At 31.7% G+C, this 18,658-nt stretch overlaps 3 protein-coding genes across 5 annotated transcripts; 2 read left to right on the top strand and 1 right to left on the bottom strand.

Annotated features, from left to right (window-relative positions):
* Nucleotides 436–3,806, top strand: LOC109344042 (probable serine/threonine-protein kinase PBL3). Its single transcript, XM_019582636.1, has 7 exons — nucleotides 436–724; nucleotides 1,462–1,805; nucleotides 1,893–2,028; nucleotides 2,164–2,300; nucleotides 2,457–2,580; nucleotides 3,053–3,706; nucleotides 3,773–3,806. Exons 1-6 carry the CDS (start codon nucleotides 658–660, stop codon nucleotides 3,427–3,429), a joined length of 1,185 nt encoding a protein of 394 aa, XP_019438181.1. The 5' UTR covers nucleotides 436–657; the 3' UTR covers nucleotides 3,430–3,706; nucleotides 3,773–3,806.
* Nucleotides 3,888–10,931, bottom strand: LOC109344034 (ABC transporter A family member 7-like). The gene is made up of 18 exons (XM_019582624.1): nucleotides 10,845–10,931; nucleotides 10,382–10,751; nucleotides 9,870–9,949; nucleotides 8,924–9,071; nucleotides 8,578–8,697; nucleotides 8,410–8,501; nucleotides 7,910–8,068; nucleotides 7,378–7,540; nucleotides 7,174–7,299; nucleotides 6,991–7,074; nucleotides 6,411–6,742; nucleotides 5,693–5,893; nucleotides 5,385–5,494; nucleotides 5,206–5,290; nucleotides 4,821–4,949; nucleotides 4,639–4,744; nucleotides 4,455–4,543; nucleotides 3,888–4,351 (listed from the first exon to the last, which is right to left on the bottom strand). The coding sequence occupies exons 1-18, from the start codon at nucleotides 10,914–10,916 to the stop codon at nucleotides 4,052–4,054; spliced, it is 2,766 nt and encodes a 921-aa protein (XP_019438169.1). The 5' UTR covers nucleotides 10,917–10,931; the 3' UTR covers nucleotides 3,888–4,051.
* LOC109344019 lies at nucleotides 16,064–18,438 on the top strand. Of its 3 annotated transcripts, none has more exons than XM_019582612.1 (6): nucleotides 16,064–16,202; nucleotides 16,301–16,400; nucleotides 16,817–17,192; nucleotides 17,409–17,889; nucleotides 17,983–18,038; nucleotides 18,127–18,438. In XM_019582612.1, the coding sequence occupies exons 1-6, from the start codon at nucleotides 16,166–16,168 to the stop codon at nucleotides 18,166–18,168; spliced, it is 1,092 nt and encodes a 363-aa protein (XP_019438157.1). In that variant the 5' UTR covers nucleotides 16,064–16,165; the 3' UTR covers nucleotides 18,169–18,438. The 3 variants fall into 3 exon arrangements, with proteins under 3 accessions (XP_019438157.1, XP_019438148.1, XP_019438139.1); XM_019582603.1 differs by having other exon boundaries at nucleotides 16,149–16,202; nucleotides 16,295–16,400; XM_019582594.1 differs by having other exon boundaries at nucleotides 16,151–16,227; nucleotides 16,308–16,400.

The raw sequence follows: 18,658 nt of genomic DNA, 5'->3' as shown, positions 1-18,658 counted from the left end.
TAAAATGTATTTGTTGTGTTCAGTGTACTTTATATTATATTTTTTTGTATTTATGATAATACTTAATTTAAGGTGAGATATGTGGTTAATTAATGTATTGGTGGTAGTTGCTTAGGATTATATAGTTTTTTTGTAAAAATTAAATAATGTTAAGGGCAATATAGGAAATGAAAATTATACTATTTCAAATTTTGGTTTTATATATAGTATAAATATTTGTTAATTTAAATCTAAAAAAGGATATACCTCACAATTCGAAAGGAGGGCATTTTCGTAAGAGGAAACTTCAGTTCGATAATGAAGGATGACCGTACACTTGTCAATCTTTTATGTAAGATCATGGACAGTAACTTTCTCTCCATAATAAAAAACGTGCATTCTTATTATTATCTGTATTTTTTTCAAAATAATTTTCTGGTTTATTATATGCGTAAGACACAACATGACAACACTATAATCTGGTTCTCGTGTTTTTGTGTTCTTCTCTTGAAACACGGGAGAAGAACAATATGCATGAGAACCAACCACAATACACAGATATATGAAATGCATTCATTTGGAGAATTTGCATGCAAAAAAAACTAAGTTGGGTTATTAATTAATCTCCTCTTTCTATTTCATGGTTGCGTTTTGAAAGAGAAGGAGCTGCATTATCTGATGGGAAATTGTTTTAGAACTCGTCGTTCTAAGGTTGATAACACTCGCATTTACCAACCTACTTCCGGTACGTTTTTATATTTATTCTTTGTTTTTGTTTTATTTTCTTGATATGAAATCATGTCCAATTCATATATTTTATGCTTTTGACGTTGCGGAAATTGGGATTGGTTTCCAACTTTGTGATCTCATATCGTTTTTTTTTGTCACTCTTGATGATAATTACGAGTGTGGATTCTTTCTGATATTTTTTTATGGAAATGACCGTGGTTATGCATTTCCTTTGTTATTGACTTATTGTTCATTTTCTTTGTAGTTGGTTATTATGTCATTATAGATCATGCATGAATATATTACACCAATTTTTGTGTTGGGAGATTGAAATACAATATGGTGCTTCTAGTTTGGTTTCTGCAAAGGACTTTATTCCTTTTTTACCACTGTTGCCCCCACTCCCTACAGATCCAGTTACTTACTTAACTGTCTCATTGTAATGGTTTCTTTCATTTCTAAAGTTTGCATGAAGTAATAGTTCAGCAATGGGGTAGAAATATATCATTGAATTCTTATGCTGGTAGAAGAGGTGTTGCATTCTCCCCTTCCCTGTTTGTTTGGATTAGATACCTACACATTATCTTTGTCATTATCTGAAGACTTTAAGATCTTTCTTCTTTCTCAATTTCTTATGCATCTCATTTGCTAACTTCATTGCAGATGATTAATTCCAAGAGCGAAGATTGTTTTCTTTCTGTTGATTACTTGTAGTAGTTGTAATATTCGATTAAAGTGAATATTATTTTGCAGATTCTACAAAAGTTCCATGTAGATGCTCCCAACTGTTAGCTCATTCAGGTCCATCAGTGCATCGATATAGCGGTGGAGGTAAACCTGAGGTTCTCCCTACTCCAAGATCCGAAGGCGACATACTTTCATCCCCGCATTTAAAAGCCTTCAGATTCAATGAACTTAAGAATGCTACTAGAAATTTCCTTTCCGATAGTGTAATTGGACAAGGGGGATTTGGTAATGTCTATAAGGGATGGATTGATGGTCTAACCCTTGGGGCTGCAAGGCCTGGTGGATCTGAAATGGTTGTAGCTGTGAAAAAGCTTAAAGCTGAAGGTTTTCAAGGGCATAAAGAGTGGCTTGTAGGTTTCTATTCATCAGCTTTTAATCCTGCTGCTTTTGTTTTGAATGAAATAAGTTCTATCATTGTTTTTTCTACTTATTTATAGTCTGAACTCAATTATCTTGGACAACTTCATCATCCAAATCTTGTCAAACTTATTGGATACTGTCTGGAAGGGGATAACCGGCTTCTCGTGTATGAGTACATGCCCAATGGAAGCTTGGAAAATCATCTATTTCGCAGTATGTGTTACACTTTGAACCTGAGTGCTATGATATAACATTTTATCAAATCAAGCAATCAAAGATATGTTTAAATTTCCCAATCATGCCATTATATTGTACTTTAATCAACTCTGGAATTACTGGTAATTGCAGAGGGTGCAGAACCACTTCCTTGGGCAACAAGAATCAAAGTTGCTATTGGTGCTGCTCGAGGTCTCACCTTCCTGCATGACTCTAAGCAACAAGTTATATACCGTGATTTCAAGGCTTCCAATATTTTATTAGATTCGGTAAGATTGGTTATGCATTAACATTGCCATGTTATTGTGGGAATTTTGGTGAAAATGCTTGCAGACTATGAGTGGGTTGGTGTAACCTGAATAATCTCAAAATTTAACAGAACAATCCACTTTGAATTGCTGTTTGAAAGTTCATTTTAAATGCAGGAATTTAATGCAAAACTTTCAGACTTTGGTTTCGCCAAAGCAGGCCCAACTGGTGAAAATAGTCATGTTTCCACTCAAGTACTGGGTACTCATGGCTATGCTGCTCCTGAATATATTGCTACAGGTTTCATTTTTTTCTTAACTTTTATTTTGATGCTTTTTGGTCCATGGAATATTTGTTCTTTGTTGGTAATTTTAGAATTTACTGTTAGGAATTTAGGACTGTTAATACATCATTCAAATCAAACTAGCAATTTCATGTATATAACTCAAAGTTGTAATTGAACTAGGTGATGATGAATGAAATCTTAAAGGCTTGAATGTTACTGACAAGTCAATGAACTTAAAAGGAACATCTAAACATCAATAAGTTTGATGTACATATATATTTCTATTGGTACACATTGAAAACATGTCTAGATGTATAGTATCAATAAGTAATTGTTAATTTGTTATATTTCTTCATATATAATTATGAAGTTATCACATGCCTTTTTCCTGCAATAAAAAGTAAATGATCACATTAAGTTACACATTTTTCTTAGCAATGCAATGTTTTTTCATATAATGTGATCCTAAAGAAATATTTTGATCAGGCTGGCTGACTGCAAAATGTGATGTGTATAGCTTTGGAGTTGTGCTATTGGAAATGTTATCAGGACGGAACGCTGTCGATAAAACAAAATCTGGAGTGGAACATAATCTGGTAGATTGGGCAAGACCTTATTTGAATGATCGGAGGAAATTGTTCAGGATCATGGACACAAAGTTAGAAGGACAGTATCCACAGAGGGGAGCTTATGCAGTTGCAATTCTTGCATTCCAGTGTATTAGTGAGGCCAAGATTAGGCCACAAATGTCTGAGGTTTTAGCTATCTTGGAACAATTGCCAGTCACCAGACATTCATCCCGGTCCAGCCCGGCCAGAGCCGAAGAGATACCCAACTCGATTTCAACGAGAGAGGGCCTATAGTCCAATGGTAACATCCCGATATAATCATAATCATCATCATCATTCAGCAGATAGGAAATCTGTCTCTAGTCACATTAGTGACAGCTTGAGAGTGTTGGTTATTTAGAACACTAGAGTGCAGAGAAAAAGAAGAAAGTGTTCTGCATAAGGTTCTCTTGTATTCATTAGGTGAGCAAATTATTTATGCAGCATAATGGAAAACTGGAATGCAGAGAATTCTGTTACTTGATAAGCACATCAAAACATCAAATAGGTGCTCCTAAATGAATTAATATTTGTATCATAAGAGACACTTTGATACTTATTGGCTAGCATAATAGGAAAACAAAAAACTGAATAACAGCTTTTGAGACATGCAGATCAACATAGATGGTAGCTCCTATGAGATACGAATTTGGTTATTTCCACATCAAAATGAAGTGTCATACTCATATCCATTGTCTCTAGTCTCTGAACTTAGTTTAATTGCATGCAAATGAATCTGGTACTTTAGAGGAATGTTACAATAATACCAGTTTGCTCTTAGATATCCGTACTGCATTTCCAAAGAGTGTAATGGGTGTGGACCAAAATTGTATTTTTTTGCACTATTAGTTTATCATCCATGTATATTTTATTTAACTTATGATAAGTCTATAGATTCCTGAGCTCCACGTGCAACCTTAATGAAAACATCTTCCATTGTTGTGTCAGCTAAACCCCATGCAGAAACTGTGAAGTGTCTCTTTGCATTCTCAACAGCTCTGAATACATCTGATATTCTAACTTCCCCTTTAGGAAGCTCAAACTTTTGGGTACCAGATATATGGTATATCTTTTTGGCATTTGGTGAAAACTGCAACACCATGTTCTCCACATTCTTCTCATGATATAAATGTGTTGTTATTGTGAACACATAACTTCCTCCATATCTACTTTTCAGCTATACCAATACAAGTACCAAGTATTTTATTATGTTAAACTCTATCAAGGAATAATTCTAAAGTTTTTGCATGATAGCATATATATCACTCAAACATTGTTACCTCAGTTGGATTTCCTATGCACTGCAAGCTACCATTTACAAATATTCCTAATCGATCGCATAAGGCTTCTGCCTCTTCCATGGAATGTGCTGTAACCATAAATATCAAGATCTATCAATTTATATTATATATAGAGAGAAAAGAGTGAACACATCATGTTGTTATGAGAGTGATAGAATAGTACTGGTGAGAATAATTGCACGGTCCTGTTTGGCAACCTTAATAACATTCCATAAGCTGTTTCTTGATGCAGGGTCTAACCCGGTACTTGGCTCATCCATGTAAACAACCTTAACATAATAAGAAAATATTATAAATTGAATCTTCTAAAAACATGATTAGATAGGATTGAAAGAAAAAACATACTTTAGGGTCACCAATCAATGAAATTGCAACACTAAGCCTCCTCTTCATGCCTCCACTGTAAGTTCCTGCTCGTTTATCAGCAACTCCTCCATGAAAAATGTTTAAATTCTTCAAAGATTCTTCAACTGCCTGCAGAAAATAGGTTAGTAGCTTAAGCCTTTATATGCCAAACAAATGCTGAAGAGAAAGCTTGCAACAACCCTGTAATCTTATCTTCCTTGGACCCATATTCTTAAGTCTTAACTCTTTACACAAAAATAAGTCATAGATGATATTCACTGTATTTATTTATCAACAATAACAGGCCGTCCACTATCATTTAAATGTGGACTGTGACCTGAGGAGAATTTTATCAAATTATATAATATGCATCAAATTTACTTACTTGGGTTAAGGCTGAACCTTTAAGATTCTTAAGTCTGCCATAAAAAAGTAGGTGCTCTCTTCCGGTCAAGCTTTCCCATAACAAGCTATAATCTCGAGAAAAATGAAATGTTAGAAAAAGAAACCAACTGTTATATTTGATTTTACACAACATGTAAATTGGAGAAAGTTCATGCTTACTCATGCTGTGGGCATACACCTGTTGTAGTATATATTTCATTTATTTGATTTCTTATGTCCAGGCCTTGAACATATGCAGTGCCAGCTGTTGGCTTTGTAAGACCAATCATCTATGAACACACATAAGTTGATTAAATTTCTAAGTTGAGGGCAAAAAAATATAATAAATAAAGTTGATGCAAGGAATTCTTGTAGTCCTAACATGTTGAAGTGAACACTCAGAGTTCCAAACTTTCTTGAGTGTGAAGTAATGATCTTTTTGATTGATTTAGAAAAGATAATAAAGCTTGAACATAGTCTTAACTTACCATATTGATAAATGAAGTCTTTCCAGCACCATTGGGACCAAGCATACCGAAGCATTCCCCTTGAGGCAAAGCAAGGGATAATCCTCTAACTGCAACTTTTTCTGGGTTTCCATCCTGCCCTGGATACACTTTTTTTAGCTCGTCACAAACAATTGCATGATTACTAGTTGGTTGGAGTAACAGCTGCTCCACCTTCTCCCTCTGAAGAGAAAATGAAAAAAGTATTTTACACATTATGCATGTAACAATATAAGGTTATATTAATGTGACAGATACAATACTAATGAATTGAAACTTATAACTTCATGTTACATTTCCTCCTCCCAGAAAGAACAAAAATATACTGTTCGAAAAAGATGAAGAATGTTATAGAAAGGAAATGAAATTCATTAGAAATTCACCTTTCACCTGCATTAGATACATAAATTTAAGAGTCACCCCATTAAAAATTTAAGAGTGAAGACCCACTTATAATAAGAACCCACAAAACCTAAGGGTCTATTTGCAACAAAATGTGCTTAGGAGTCATGGAATGAGATGACTCTTCCTTTTTCTCTTCCCTTCCAAAACCAAACTAATAAATAGGCCATAAAGAGTAAAGACAATGTTTTTATAGGCCGTATATACTTATAAAGTTTTTCACTCATCTTCTAATATATCTAATGCGAGACTTCATACTTTATATATAGAACACATATTTAGTAAAAGTAAAGTTCACCTCTTGCATGATATCAGGTTTTTGTAAGTGAACCATGGCATTATACCCCAGCTGCTGTCCGATACTAAGCTTTTGTGTAGATGAAGAGTGCTGTTTCCGGGATCTTTTGAAGAAAGAAAGAGGACTTCTTCCTTGATCGATGTAATAAGCAACATAAAGCACTACTATCCACTCAACAGACATGATAATTAAGACCTGTATCATGCCACTGGTGCTATCAGTCATATTCTCCCACTGTACACCATCACCATTCGAAGCAGAGTCTGCAAACTCATATAACCCACGAGATAACGCAAAACCAGGATACAACTCCATAACAATGGTCCACCATGCTGAACATTATAGCACAAGCAAACAACAGGGTACAAGGTTAGAAACTTCTAACACTTTGGCAAATTATGTGATATATATAAACATGACATGTGAGTTCTATGTAGAGTTCCATCCAATATAGTTCAACTAAGCAACCTTAAATACCAACCTATATTGTTAACCCTTATGTATCATTATCAATACATAGAAACATCACGTTGCTAACAAAGTAATAGTGTGATATTTATTTCTCAGTCATTTAACTTACTTGGAAGTGATGAGCTTGAAACTGAAGATTCAGAAAGAAAGCCTGCTAATAATCCGGTTGAAAATACAACTATAAATGCACTTACTGCAATTATATATAAAAAACCATCAGTGATCAGATATGAGAAAATAAAATATTAACACACCTATAATTATGAACTGCATGAAATAGCTATCATCTAACCTGTGGCAGTCTTAACTTTAGAGAACATGGAAGACACCAGAAATGCTACTGAGATTTGTAAGTTTATATAAATGAAATAAAACACAAATTGGACGCTGTAGTCATTCAATCTGAAGAAGCTTAATCCTGAAAATAAATTCAGCAGCATTAAAGAGAACTGAAAAGTGACAAGAAAAGGAAGCAATTCAATGGTTGTATTCTTACCCAACAATGAGCCAAATACCACAAAACACAGCATGTAAATCACTGATATAGTAAGAAAATAACCATATGAGATCACCCAATACGGCCCATGACTAAGACCATGCATTTGCATCATGAGTCTTAATTTTTGTTCCTTCTCATATACCAGTGATGCTAGAATAACCTACATAAAAACATATAGTCATTCATGTCAAACAGTTAAATTTACTACAAAATATATGTTCTTATCTTTACATTATTAGATGTTACATATATTGTTGACCATGACTTTGATCGTGTATTGTTCAGTGCTCAGGTTTTATTAAAAAAATCAGTTAACAACTAAAATCCAAGAGTACTTACATGGTTACACATGTCAAAGATGATAAACGGAGAAGTAAGAAGAATGTGAGGCCTATTTAAAACATCTAAATATCCATTAGAAACCGATTCTGATATTAAATGTCAGTGTTGTCTTCTAATTCCTATTAACAGGGTACACACTATTCAATTCAAAGAGCTGATATATATAATCAGATATTTCTGCACTTACAGGAAAAAGTTGCATGATGACCCATATATAGAGCAGACTTCCCAGTAGAGAACCTATATCAATCTTAGATGTGATCCAATGCTTTGGCATTTCCTTTACAAAATCAAATAACATTTTGGCACTAGGTCCCACCACAGACTGAAGGTAGGCATTTGATATCTGCAAGCATATAGATACTAAATGTCATTAAAATGAAAATATATATATAAGAAAATAATAAGTTTGCATAGATTTGCAGCCTAACTACTAGCATAGGGACTAAGATCACTTATTCCAACTTGATATCCTCAATCATGTTTCACTTACTTGTATATAAACATATTGATTTAATGTATTATTTTTGTAAAATAAAAATTAAAATAAAATGTTATTCTGATTGGTTCGAAAAACAGAAACTTTACTTGGCATAGGATGGGAATGGAAACTTTCTATTTCATAAAATCATATCTATTATTAGGATTGCAAGGAGAATGCAACAATTAACAAGTTTAGATACATACAAGATTTATAGAACGAGCATCACTCCTCTTGGTTGAGGTGTGCCATATGATGACATTAAATCCATTCTCATTTGAGTTTAGAAGATCAAAAGCTGCAAAAATAGTATAAAGATGAGTATTGTGTTCCACATAATATACAAATAATTGAGATATAATGATGATAAGTACCTGCAGCTATCTCATTGATCTGTCCTTTTGTGTTACCATTATAATAACCTTGATATAGTTCAGAGTTTATATCAGAAGAACTATTACGCCATAAACGTAAACACTGGATACATCTGACCTCTAGAACCAAGGGAAATAAATTCAATTAGTTTAATTGTTGAAGGACAAGTTTAATGTATACAACTATATATATTCAAATAATTTATAGAACCACGCACTTATTGGTCACAACTCATTACAAGATTATTGTCACTGTGCAAGTGTTACAAATGCATCTTGTAAGAATGTTTTTTTGATATGACATTTTATAAGGTGCACTGTTAATACAATGGTGTTCCATCTATACCTTTGTCATCAAAGGTGACGCCACCTTCCTCGAAGGTAATGGAGAAAGTTGAGTTAAGTTTGCATTTATTTTGTAGATAATAAATAGGAACATCCACAGCGAAAGCAGGTTCCAAATAAATGTTTTCGACTTGCACTGTTTCAGTTCCCTGCATGATGGTTGCAACAACAACAGAGTTCAGATGAAATAAACGAGTAAAGACCATGAACAAGGATATCTTGACTCAATGCTTTATTATAGTAAAGATATATCTTTATTGATTGTGTTTCCAATATATTATTATTTGATTTCTTTACTTTGTTATATAATTAAATAGTAACTAATTTATTAATTTTTTTTGTACAAATAATAATAAATACTTTCATTAAGAACTAGTAATGAATTTACTAAAATTATTTTTTTATAACAATAATAAATGCTTTATTATAGTCAAATAAATAAATAATTAAATGCTAATAATATTTTAAATATATTAACTTATTCTAAGAGGACAAATCAAGACTAATATTGAGGAACTGAAATTGGTTATAAATTATAATATTAACTAAAAAACAATATAAAAAATAAAAATACATTTAAACAAGTCTATAATATAAATCTATGTTATTAATGAGAGTATCATCTTAATATGAGCGGACAAAGTGTTAATACATTCATAAGTCATAATCGACTATTGAACCTCTGAAATGTAATTTAAATATTAAAATTATCTAAATTTGGCATTAAAAAAGTTTGTTAAGCAAACTTATACTGGTATACTCCAATATTTACATAGAGAGTGAAATCCTATCATTTTCATTATTACAAGAACTCATAAAGTTCAACAAAAAGCTTTAACTATTAGTGAGTTATTTAAACAGAAAGATATCTTTTTATTTAGCATGTTTCACTTTAAAATCTAGTAAAACAAATGCTTGCAACAATTAAAAGAGAGAAGAGGACTCACCAGGACATTTGTTGCCAAACTACCCATTGTATCAGTGGGATCTATATGGAAGGGGCTTGTGAACATGTTTCCATATACAGCTGTTAAGAGAAAGAAAGAAAGACAAGAACGAGTGCACGTGAAGTAATGCAAACATAATTCATGAAATAATGCATAATACCCCTCAAGTTTAAACATGGTCACTTTATTACATGACACATAATCCAAACCGACTATGTTTTTACCTTATATAGAATATATATAATCATATAGGTATCAACAATCACTTCAATTGACTTGAATAAATTGACTAAAAGATTTGATTATCATCAATTTGATATCTCTTAAGACTTTATTTATGAATTGAGTTTTGAAAGGATGAAAGAAAAATAAAGATTTAAAAACACGAATTTTTATTTTGTAATTAAAGGATGGTTGGTATAAGTTTTGAAACCATCTAGATTAATAGAATTAAGCTCAATCTCAAATTAACTTCTCTAATCTATGTAAAAGTAACAATTTATATTACTTACATTGTGCAAAAGAGAAATTAGAGGCAGTGAAGAGCATAATTAAAGCACATTTATCATGAGCCCTGCACTTATTTTGTTGCAAATCAGAAAATGGAAGAATATTGGTTTGAAAAGCTGAGAATTGTAGATTAGGAAGTTGAAAGAAAGGAGGCCACTGTGGTGGATTAGGAACTGCACACACTGGAACTTTACTCACATCCCCTGTAGTATACCAATTCGCACCACCTTCATTATTACTCTTATTCACACAATTATTTCCATCATTATCCTTACTCTGAACACGGTCTAGGGCACGTTGCAACACAACCAGTAACACACACAGTAACACTGGGAACAGGATCAACAGAATATTTGTCTTCACGTTCCGTTTCTTAAAAAAAACAAATAATAACATATGTCATAATAGTATAAAATATGAGTTTAGGAATTGAAGTTAAGATGCAAATGATGATGTATAAAATACCTGATAGGTTATGTTCTTCCTGAAAAGAGCGTTTGCCTGAGTCCAGAAACTGGCAGGAGCAGGATTTGCCATTTCTTCTTAATAGTTTATTATTATGCATAAGCTGAATGAAACACCCACTTACAATTATATATTACGGGTTGGGATCTTCTCCAATATAATATATGATAATATAAAGGTAAAATTAATAATTTATGTATGATTTTTTATTATTTATGATTATATGATGTGAAATAATTCCTCCTTCCCAAGGACAATGACGCCACACGATTTTATTAATTGACCATGCTTTCATTTTTTTGTTTCCTTCTGTTTTATACCAAATAATCATACTTCATTTTTTGTTCCCCTTTAAGGTAATAGCATTAAACGATAGGATTAGGAAAATTATGACATGGTCTACAAGCAATAATTCCAACATATCTTAATTATTTATTTGAATTTTTTATTAATTTGATTAGACCATGTATTAATTTATAGTAGAATTGACTTTCCATGAATGGTAGAATATTTCTAAACTAACATTAAAGGATTAAACGCAGTTTCCTTCATTTAAGGATTGCTACTAATTTCTTTCAAAACCAAAAATGTTACTAATTTCTAGTTCTAAATTCATTTAACAAGATTGGATTGATCAGCATTAACTAAAAAAGCCAAGAAGTTGACCATTTAAAGTTACCATTTATTTGTTTCTATGCATTTAGAATCCCCATCAAGATATTAAAGTCTTTTGTAAAAAAATGTTTGAAGAGAAAACAAATTGGAGCAGCATTTGAAAATTGGTGGCGCTCATTTTACCACGACCATAATTTGACGGGGGTGATCGATTGGGGCACCATAATTTTTTTTGGTACATCTCCTTCAAGATTGCAAAAGGAGAAGAAAGAATTATTCAAGTTTACATCAAATAAGGCTGATTTAATCAAAATTTGAAACTTTAAATTTTATCTACAAATAATTTTTGTCTTTCTAGTGTATTTATAAATTATAAGGTATGTTATATTAAATTATATAACAACATTGATCATATAAATTTTTGTGTACCAAAAAATTATATGAAACGCTATGTTATATGAGTTTGAATATTAGGTGATAAAATGTCAATAGTATAAGATAATAATATGATATTGGATAAGTAAGCACACTAGATAAGGATAAAATAGAGATGAGTACATAAAGGAGAAGGAGAAGAATGAAATAACTTTACAATCTTGCTTGATTTGATTATGTGGGGAGGAAATTGTTAAAATTACTAGTATGAAGTGTAAATCAAATGAAAGATAATCTAATTTATTAAGGAGAAGAACATAGATGGATATAGACAATACTAATCATTGCTATCACTTTTCAATATGAATAGAAAGGAAATAGACAATACTAATTCTCAAATTCTCAATTTTACCAAAAAATATTTAATAATATTAAGTTTTTATTAAAATAATTATTTAATTGATTAAAATTGAGTTAATAGAAAAGAGACAACATTAGTTATAAAACACATTCCTACTTTAAGAGAAGACATAGACAATACTAATAATTATAATAGGTTCTCAACTCTGAGCATAAATTTAGATAGAAACAAGTAGTGATAACCTTAGTATTAAATTTCCAAATTAATAGAGTTAAGAGAAAATAAGTAACAATGACCGATAATCGTTCTCTATACAAAGATATGACAATGACAATACTAATGATTGCAAATGTTTCTCAATCTCCTTGTGGGAAGCAAAAATACAACACATGTCATGACATCCTCTTAAACATTTAATATACTATATTAATTTTTTTATAATTATTTAATTTATCAATTTTGATTATTTAATAATATTTTATTTTTTTAATATAATGTAACTAATTATTGTATATTTTCCTATAATAAAATAATAATAATTTCTATTTATTTAAATATAAAGAATTGAAAAGATCTCTCCTCTTTCTTTCTTAATTTTTCTCTTACGTTCGTGGCTTTTAGCCTCTTGTTTCCCCTCACATTTCATTTATTGTTTGTTCTTTTGTTAGTAATCTATTATTAGATGTTTTATAAAATGATTAATTATTAAATTAATTGAAATAAAAAAGTTATCATTGATTCTAAAGTAAAAATATATGTCAATGTATCACTTATCGTTTATATGTTAAATATCATTATTCATAAATAAAAGTAATTCATATAAATTTATGATGCATTGACTAATTAAACTCTATTTATAAACATTTTTTTATTTCATATTTTCGGTAGCCTATTAATTAATTGTTGGGTAAAAAGTGAAATATCAAGATAGCAAAATAAACTTTGGTGAAAATATATTTGCCTTAATCATTCATCATTCTTATCACAATCTGGAAAATTTATGTGATAATTGAATATCATGTTAGAAAATAATTGGAAATAAGATTAAAAAAAAGACAAGTATGAGAAACATATGTTTTGAGTCTTATATTATTTTCTTAAAAACTCTTAGTCAAATCATGATATAAGCCTAAAAAAAATTTATCAAGGACTTATTGACCTAATATTGTTAAAATAGTTGAGCATTTGTTAGTCGGTTAATTAATCTGGTTAGGGTAGTTAGTGTTTTCTTCCATTTATATAGATGATTCAATGTAACTTTGGAATTCATTTCAATTCAATAACATTTTCTCATTATTTCTTGTTCATCAAGAATCTCTCTTATCCATGCCTACTACTATTCTAACATGGTATCAGAGCATGGATAAGAGAGATTCTTGATGAACAAGAAATAATGAGAAAATGTTATTGAATTGAAATGAATTCCAAAGTTACATTGAATCATCTATATAAAGGGAAGAAAACACTAACTACCCTAACCAGATTAATTAACCGACTAACAAATGCTCAACTATTTTAACATTCTCCCACAAGCTGGAATGTATTAAGCATTCCAAGCTTGAAATAATTGTGTTGAACACAATGATATACTCTAATACTTCCTCTTGCTGGTGAGCGAATCTTCGTCTCCCAATCTTGAAATCTGAATGTGAAGCAATCTGACGCTTAACCACCATAGGGTAGAAGCAACTTCATCCAAAGCTTAACCATCTATTTCGACAGAAGCTTAACCAACCAAACCAACCATAATAGATGAAAGAGAGAAATGAGATTGACCTTAATCTTGATCCTTATATGTTGCTTCAATGAGGAAAAAATTACACACTATAATGTTGTGTGTTTAATGAAAGAGAAAGAGGGGTAAAGAAACTAGAGTAATAAAGAAATGAGAAAAAATTGGGGGGAATAGATGAAAGAATGTGATAAAGCTTCCTTAATTTGATGATCGGCCACTATGCATGGTTGGGCACACACTGTTGCATGGTATTCTTGTTTCTTGATGTTGTTCTTGGTCTTTCCTATCTTCTTCAAGTTGTTGGACTTCCCCTTCTTGACAAATATAACAATTTCTTGCAGTAGCATCATATTGCTTTGATCATATTAAAACAACATAACTATTATTCCGAGTCATAGAACCAAAGAATGTGTAGAGAAAATATCTTGGCCAGGGGGAGATATCTTGTATCATCATCTTTAGTGTCATCTATTCAGAAACAAATTGCAATTGCAAAGAACCAATCTTTCCAGAAGCACGATCAATCTACATTGTAGCATTGCCAATGGATACAAATGGTGGAACATTCTTTGGACTTTCATTTGGAAGTTGACCATTATTTCCACTCGAAGAGACTGGAGATGAAAAGAAGCAACCAGAAGAACTTAAAGAAAAGTTTGAAGGTTTGTGCAAGGTGATAAAGGATGTATTGGGTGATAAGGATGAATCTTGAAATTGAAGAATGATAAGCGGAAGCAACTAATCAAAGAAAAATAATTAGCTCTGATACCATGTTAGAATGGTAGTAGGCATGGATAAGAGAGATTCTTGATGAACAAGAAATAATGAGAAAATGTTATTGAAAAAAATTGAATTCCAAAGTTACATTGAATCATCTATATAAAAGGAAGAAAACACTAACTACCCTAACCAAAATATACACATCATGATAAAAATGTTGACTCTACTAAACTCATATTTTTTTATAAATGTATCTCATCTTTAACGATTATCATCATCAACACTTATATCCCAAACACAATTTTTTATTCATCATGTTGTTTATTTGTCTAAATTAATATGGTATTAGGAATAAAGTTGTTGACTTATGACATTATGTCTTATAGTAAAAATTAGTTTTTTGGGTATATTTATTGTGACAAAGTTGTAATAATATTAACATGAATGCATATAAACTTATTGCTTCAAGATCTATTAGACTTGATATTTTATTCATAATTATAATTTTTGAAATATACGTGTAGATGTGTTTGGATGTAGAGATTTTTTATCTATAACTCAACACGCAAACACCTCTACTAGGAAGAAAGTCCTGCCTATACCATCATGCTATCATCCCTAATTTAATTCATATACTTGCCTACTTGGTCGCATACTCATCCCTAATTTAATTCATATAAGTGGTTGATCTAATTCTAATATAGTCAATATTGGATTAAGTTGAAATTCAGATACATAACCCAATAAACACCCAAGGTTAGAGTACAGTGGGGGTGGAATGGGAAGGGTAGATGACTGAATAGAATAAAAGAAGATGACCCAAAAGGCAAACCAATTTGAAAATGTCCCATAGACCAAAATGCAAAACATTAAAACTTGTTTTGATATCCTCATTTGATATATTTGGGATAAGAATTCGCTGTCCCCAAAACCTGTTCCCAATCCCGTCTCTACTCAATCATAATAAAGTAAAAACTGATAAAATTATAAATATTTAATTTTTTTAATTGACGTGACATAATATGATTAGTTTAGACAGACTTTGAGAAACTAAAATTTTGTCTCCGAAAAAATGATAAAGAATATTTTTGAAATGAGAAGATTAGAATAAGCATACATTAACACCTTCGATTTTCAGTCAATCCATTATATTTTTTTTGGTACATCAGAAAAAAAAACACTAAAGTGTTAGGGATATATCTATTTGCTGTATTTGTGACTATTACAGCAGATACTGAAGTCTTCAGTGTATCCGTTATTTGTGAGACTATTACAGAAGAAAACAAACCGTAAAGCAGTTTATTTTGAGAAAATGAGTATAAACGAAACGGAAGAAAGCAACGGATCTAGAGTTTTGAAATTTGAATTTGAAATGAGAGGGAAATGCATGGGTCCCTCTCGTTATAAACGCGCTTCTTCTTCTTCTTTTTGTTTCATTCATTCAATTCAAACTCAGATAGCAGTTACAAGTAACACAATTTCCCTCTCAGAAACAAAGAACGAAATCACTTGAAAATGGAACAACTCTCTGCTCCTGCTTCTTCTGCGTCTGGTACAAACTCTTATTCTCTCTCTGTTTCTTTTATGTAGAGTACTATAAGATTAGTTTAGAGTTTTTTATGCAATAATTGACAATTTAAGAGGTTTCAGGGAACTCTTCTAAACCAAAGTTTCAGAAATATGCGCTGCGTTCCTCTACTAAATCTAAGGACCTCAACCCCGATGCACCTATTTCTTCTCATTCTAATCGGTATTCTCTCTCTTTTACAAACTTTCTAATTTATTTATTAATTAGTAGAATGGAGTATGTGAATTTGTTTATGCTTCATTTCATTATCTGTATTTTAATCGCTAATTAAACCTAGAAAATAAGCACTGATTTATTTCATTTCATTTTGTTCCTGTTATTCAAAATATTGTCAATGATGCATGCCTTTCCCTGAATTTTTGGGAATTGGAATCGAGATATTGTCAGAACTCATGGTTTTCTAAATATTCTACTAGTGACTATTTATCTACAAACTATGACTACTTCCAACATTAATTTGCTATGCTGTTTGCACTGTCTCCTCCTTAAGCAACATGAAATTTGTGGCACGTTCAATTTTTTTGTATGAAAATTGAAGTTAGATCAAACCTGCATGAATGCACATGTTTCATTTTCAGAGGGAGAAGCACTCCATGTTCTGTAAGTAAAAGTGTAAGTGTTCTTGATTTATCTGGCAAGGACAAATCTGGAAGTGTTAAACCGCCGCGAAGGTACTCTGTTCAGGCCAAAACAACTGCCACTCCAAGCCCAAAGATGATTGGAAACAAAACCCCAATCTCCGAGACCAGGTTAAAGAGGGGTGCTAATAGCCAAGGTCCTCAAAGCAGGAACCAGACACCCATTTCTGAAATCTCCAGAACCTCTAGTAGAGTGAGGTTCAATCTCTTGTCTTCAGCTTCATATTGGTTAAACCAGATCAAGCTCTCTGAATCTGCTACAAAGCATTCAATTTCTCTTGGATTCTTCAAACTAGCTTTGGAGGCAGGATGTGAGGTAATACCATCACAAGGGATAACATTTCTTAATCCAATCCCTATATCAACCCCTGATTAATAAAAAATTATGAAGGCATTTAATTGAACTTTCTAGTTCTAATGGATATACTTTTTTTGGATTGTAGCAGTAAGAAGTTCTATATTGTTCTTTTCTGTTTGCCCATTAATTGAAATTTGGTTTTTTTGGTGATTTTCATTGTTGAATACCAACTAGCCTTTCCAGAAAATGCAAGATGAGCTGAAATCTTATGTGCATCGAAATCGGCTTGTTGCTGAACTTGGAGAGCAAGTGAAAGTATTGTTTGAAAGATATAACATTGCAGAAAGTCTAGAGCAGTCGCAGGTGTCTGAAGCGATTTCGCAAGTTCCAGAAGACGGTACTCGATCCTCTGATGATGAAATTCACTGCTCCTCTCCTCCTACAAAGGGTACCGGAAATCTGAAACCTAAATCGTTGAACACTGATTGTACCCAACTTACTCTTGTTACAACAGAGTCAACCAAGAAGGATACTTGTCAAAAGAATAAGCAGAGTCAATCAGGTTTAAGAGAAAAACTCAGAATGAAGTCTGCAAATTCAAGACCTACTTTTGAAAGTGGAAATCTTAGGTCGGTTAAAAAACCAGGGAAGCCACATGATAGTAATAAGAAGAGTGCAGTCAAGAAACATGGAAACAAATCTATTGAAAATGAAGGCAAGTGTGGAGCAGCATTATCTATTTTATGTTACTTGGGATATATTTTGGTTTAGCTAGTCTAACGCTCTTATTTGTTTTTTACTATCACAGTTCCAGTTAGTCCTTCACCTGCTGAAGACAATGCACAGGGGAACAAAGAAAATATGGTAAGTGGTTTAAAATCAAGTTTAGTTCATACAAATTTTGCTAGAAGATTAAAAAATATGGTCTGATATATTTGGTCTTTTCTTGTAGGACGTTCTGGCCACTGATGTCACTACAGAAGTTGTTGTGTAAACAAAGCTTTTGAGCTTCCATTTCTGTCTTTATGTCATTCTGGAACTCGAAGTATATCTACAGTGTTTTATTTGCGTGGAGTTTGCTTCTATATAACAGTTCATATGAAATGTGTATATTACCATATGCTGTCAAAGGCTGCATTTCTTCTCAGTGTGCATGTTTTGCTAATATACAGTTCTTATTGAAACCAAGCTGTATGGCATATTGTGGATTGATAATAGTTGATTTTATAATATTTATGAAGGCTGTAGTTTTTTTTGACATAAATTATTTCTTCTGGTATACTTATAGATAAAGAACTAGATAAAGGGATAACTAAACGATCCAATCAACCCTTATTCGATTTTCATAAACCTTAGCTGTGAAAGTAATCTAAATAAATAATAAATTATGTAATAATTTTATATAAATTTTTACACTGCATAGATATATTATACTCATTATTTATTCCCTTTTGCAATAATATAAAGACATGCTATATTTTCAA

Source organism: Lupinus angustifolius, chromosome LG01, assembly GCF_001865875.1.
Source record: "Lupinus angustifolius cultivar Tanjil chromosome LG01, LupAngTanjil_v1.0, whole genome shotgun sequence".
NCBI classification, from domain to species: Eukaryota; Viridiplantae; Streptophyta; class Magnoliopsida; order Fabales; family Fabaceae; genus Lupinus; species Lupinus angustifolius.
The sequence above is the reverse complement of the archived record's forward strand: the minus strand, read 5'-3'. Positions and strand labels throughout refer to the sequence as shown.

Coding starts and splice junctions, on each gene's coding strand:
- LOC109344042 (XM_019582636.1), top strand. CDS start 658: ATGGGAAATTGTTTTAGAACTCGTCGTTCTAAGGTTGATAACACTCGC. Junction 725..1,461: donor CATTTACCAACCTACTTCCG/GTACGTTTTTAT, acceptor ATTATTTTGCAG/ATTCTACAAAAGTTCCATGT. Junction 2,301..2,456: donor CCAATATTTTATTAGATTCG/GTAAGATTGGTT, acceptor TTTTAAATGCAG/GAATTTAATGCAAAACTTTC.
- LOC109344034 (XM_019582624.1), bottom strand. CDS start 10,916: ATGGCAAATCCTGCTCCTGCCAGTTTCTGGACTCAGGCAAACGCTCTT. Junction 9,950..10,381: donor TAATTTCTCTTTTGCACAAT/GTAAGTAATATA, acceptor TTCTCTTAACAG/CTGTATATGGAAACATGTTC. Junction 5,894..6,410: donor AACCTGATATCATGCAAGAG/GTGAACTTTACT, acceptor TTTTCTCTTCAG/AGGGAGAAGGTGGAGCAGCT.
- LOC109344019 (XM_019582594.1), top strand. CDS start 16,166: ATGGAACAACTCTCTGCTCCTGCTTCTTCTGCGTCTGGTACAAACTCT. Junction 17,193..17,408: donor CTTTGGAGGCAGGATGTGAG/GTAATACCATCA, acceptor AATACCAACTAG/CCTTTCCAGAAAATGCAAGA. Junction 17,890..17,982: donor CAAATCTATTGAAAATGAAG/GCAAGTGTGGAG, acceptor TTACTATCACAG/TTCCAGTTAGTCCTTCACCT.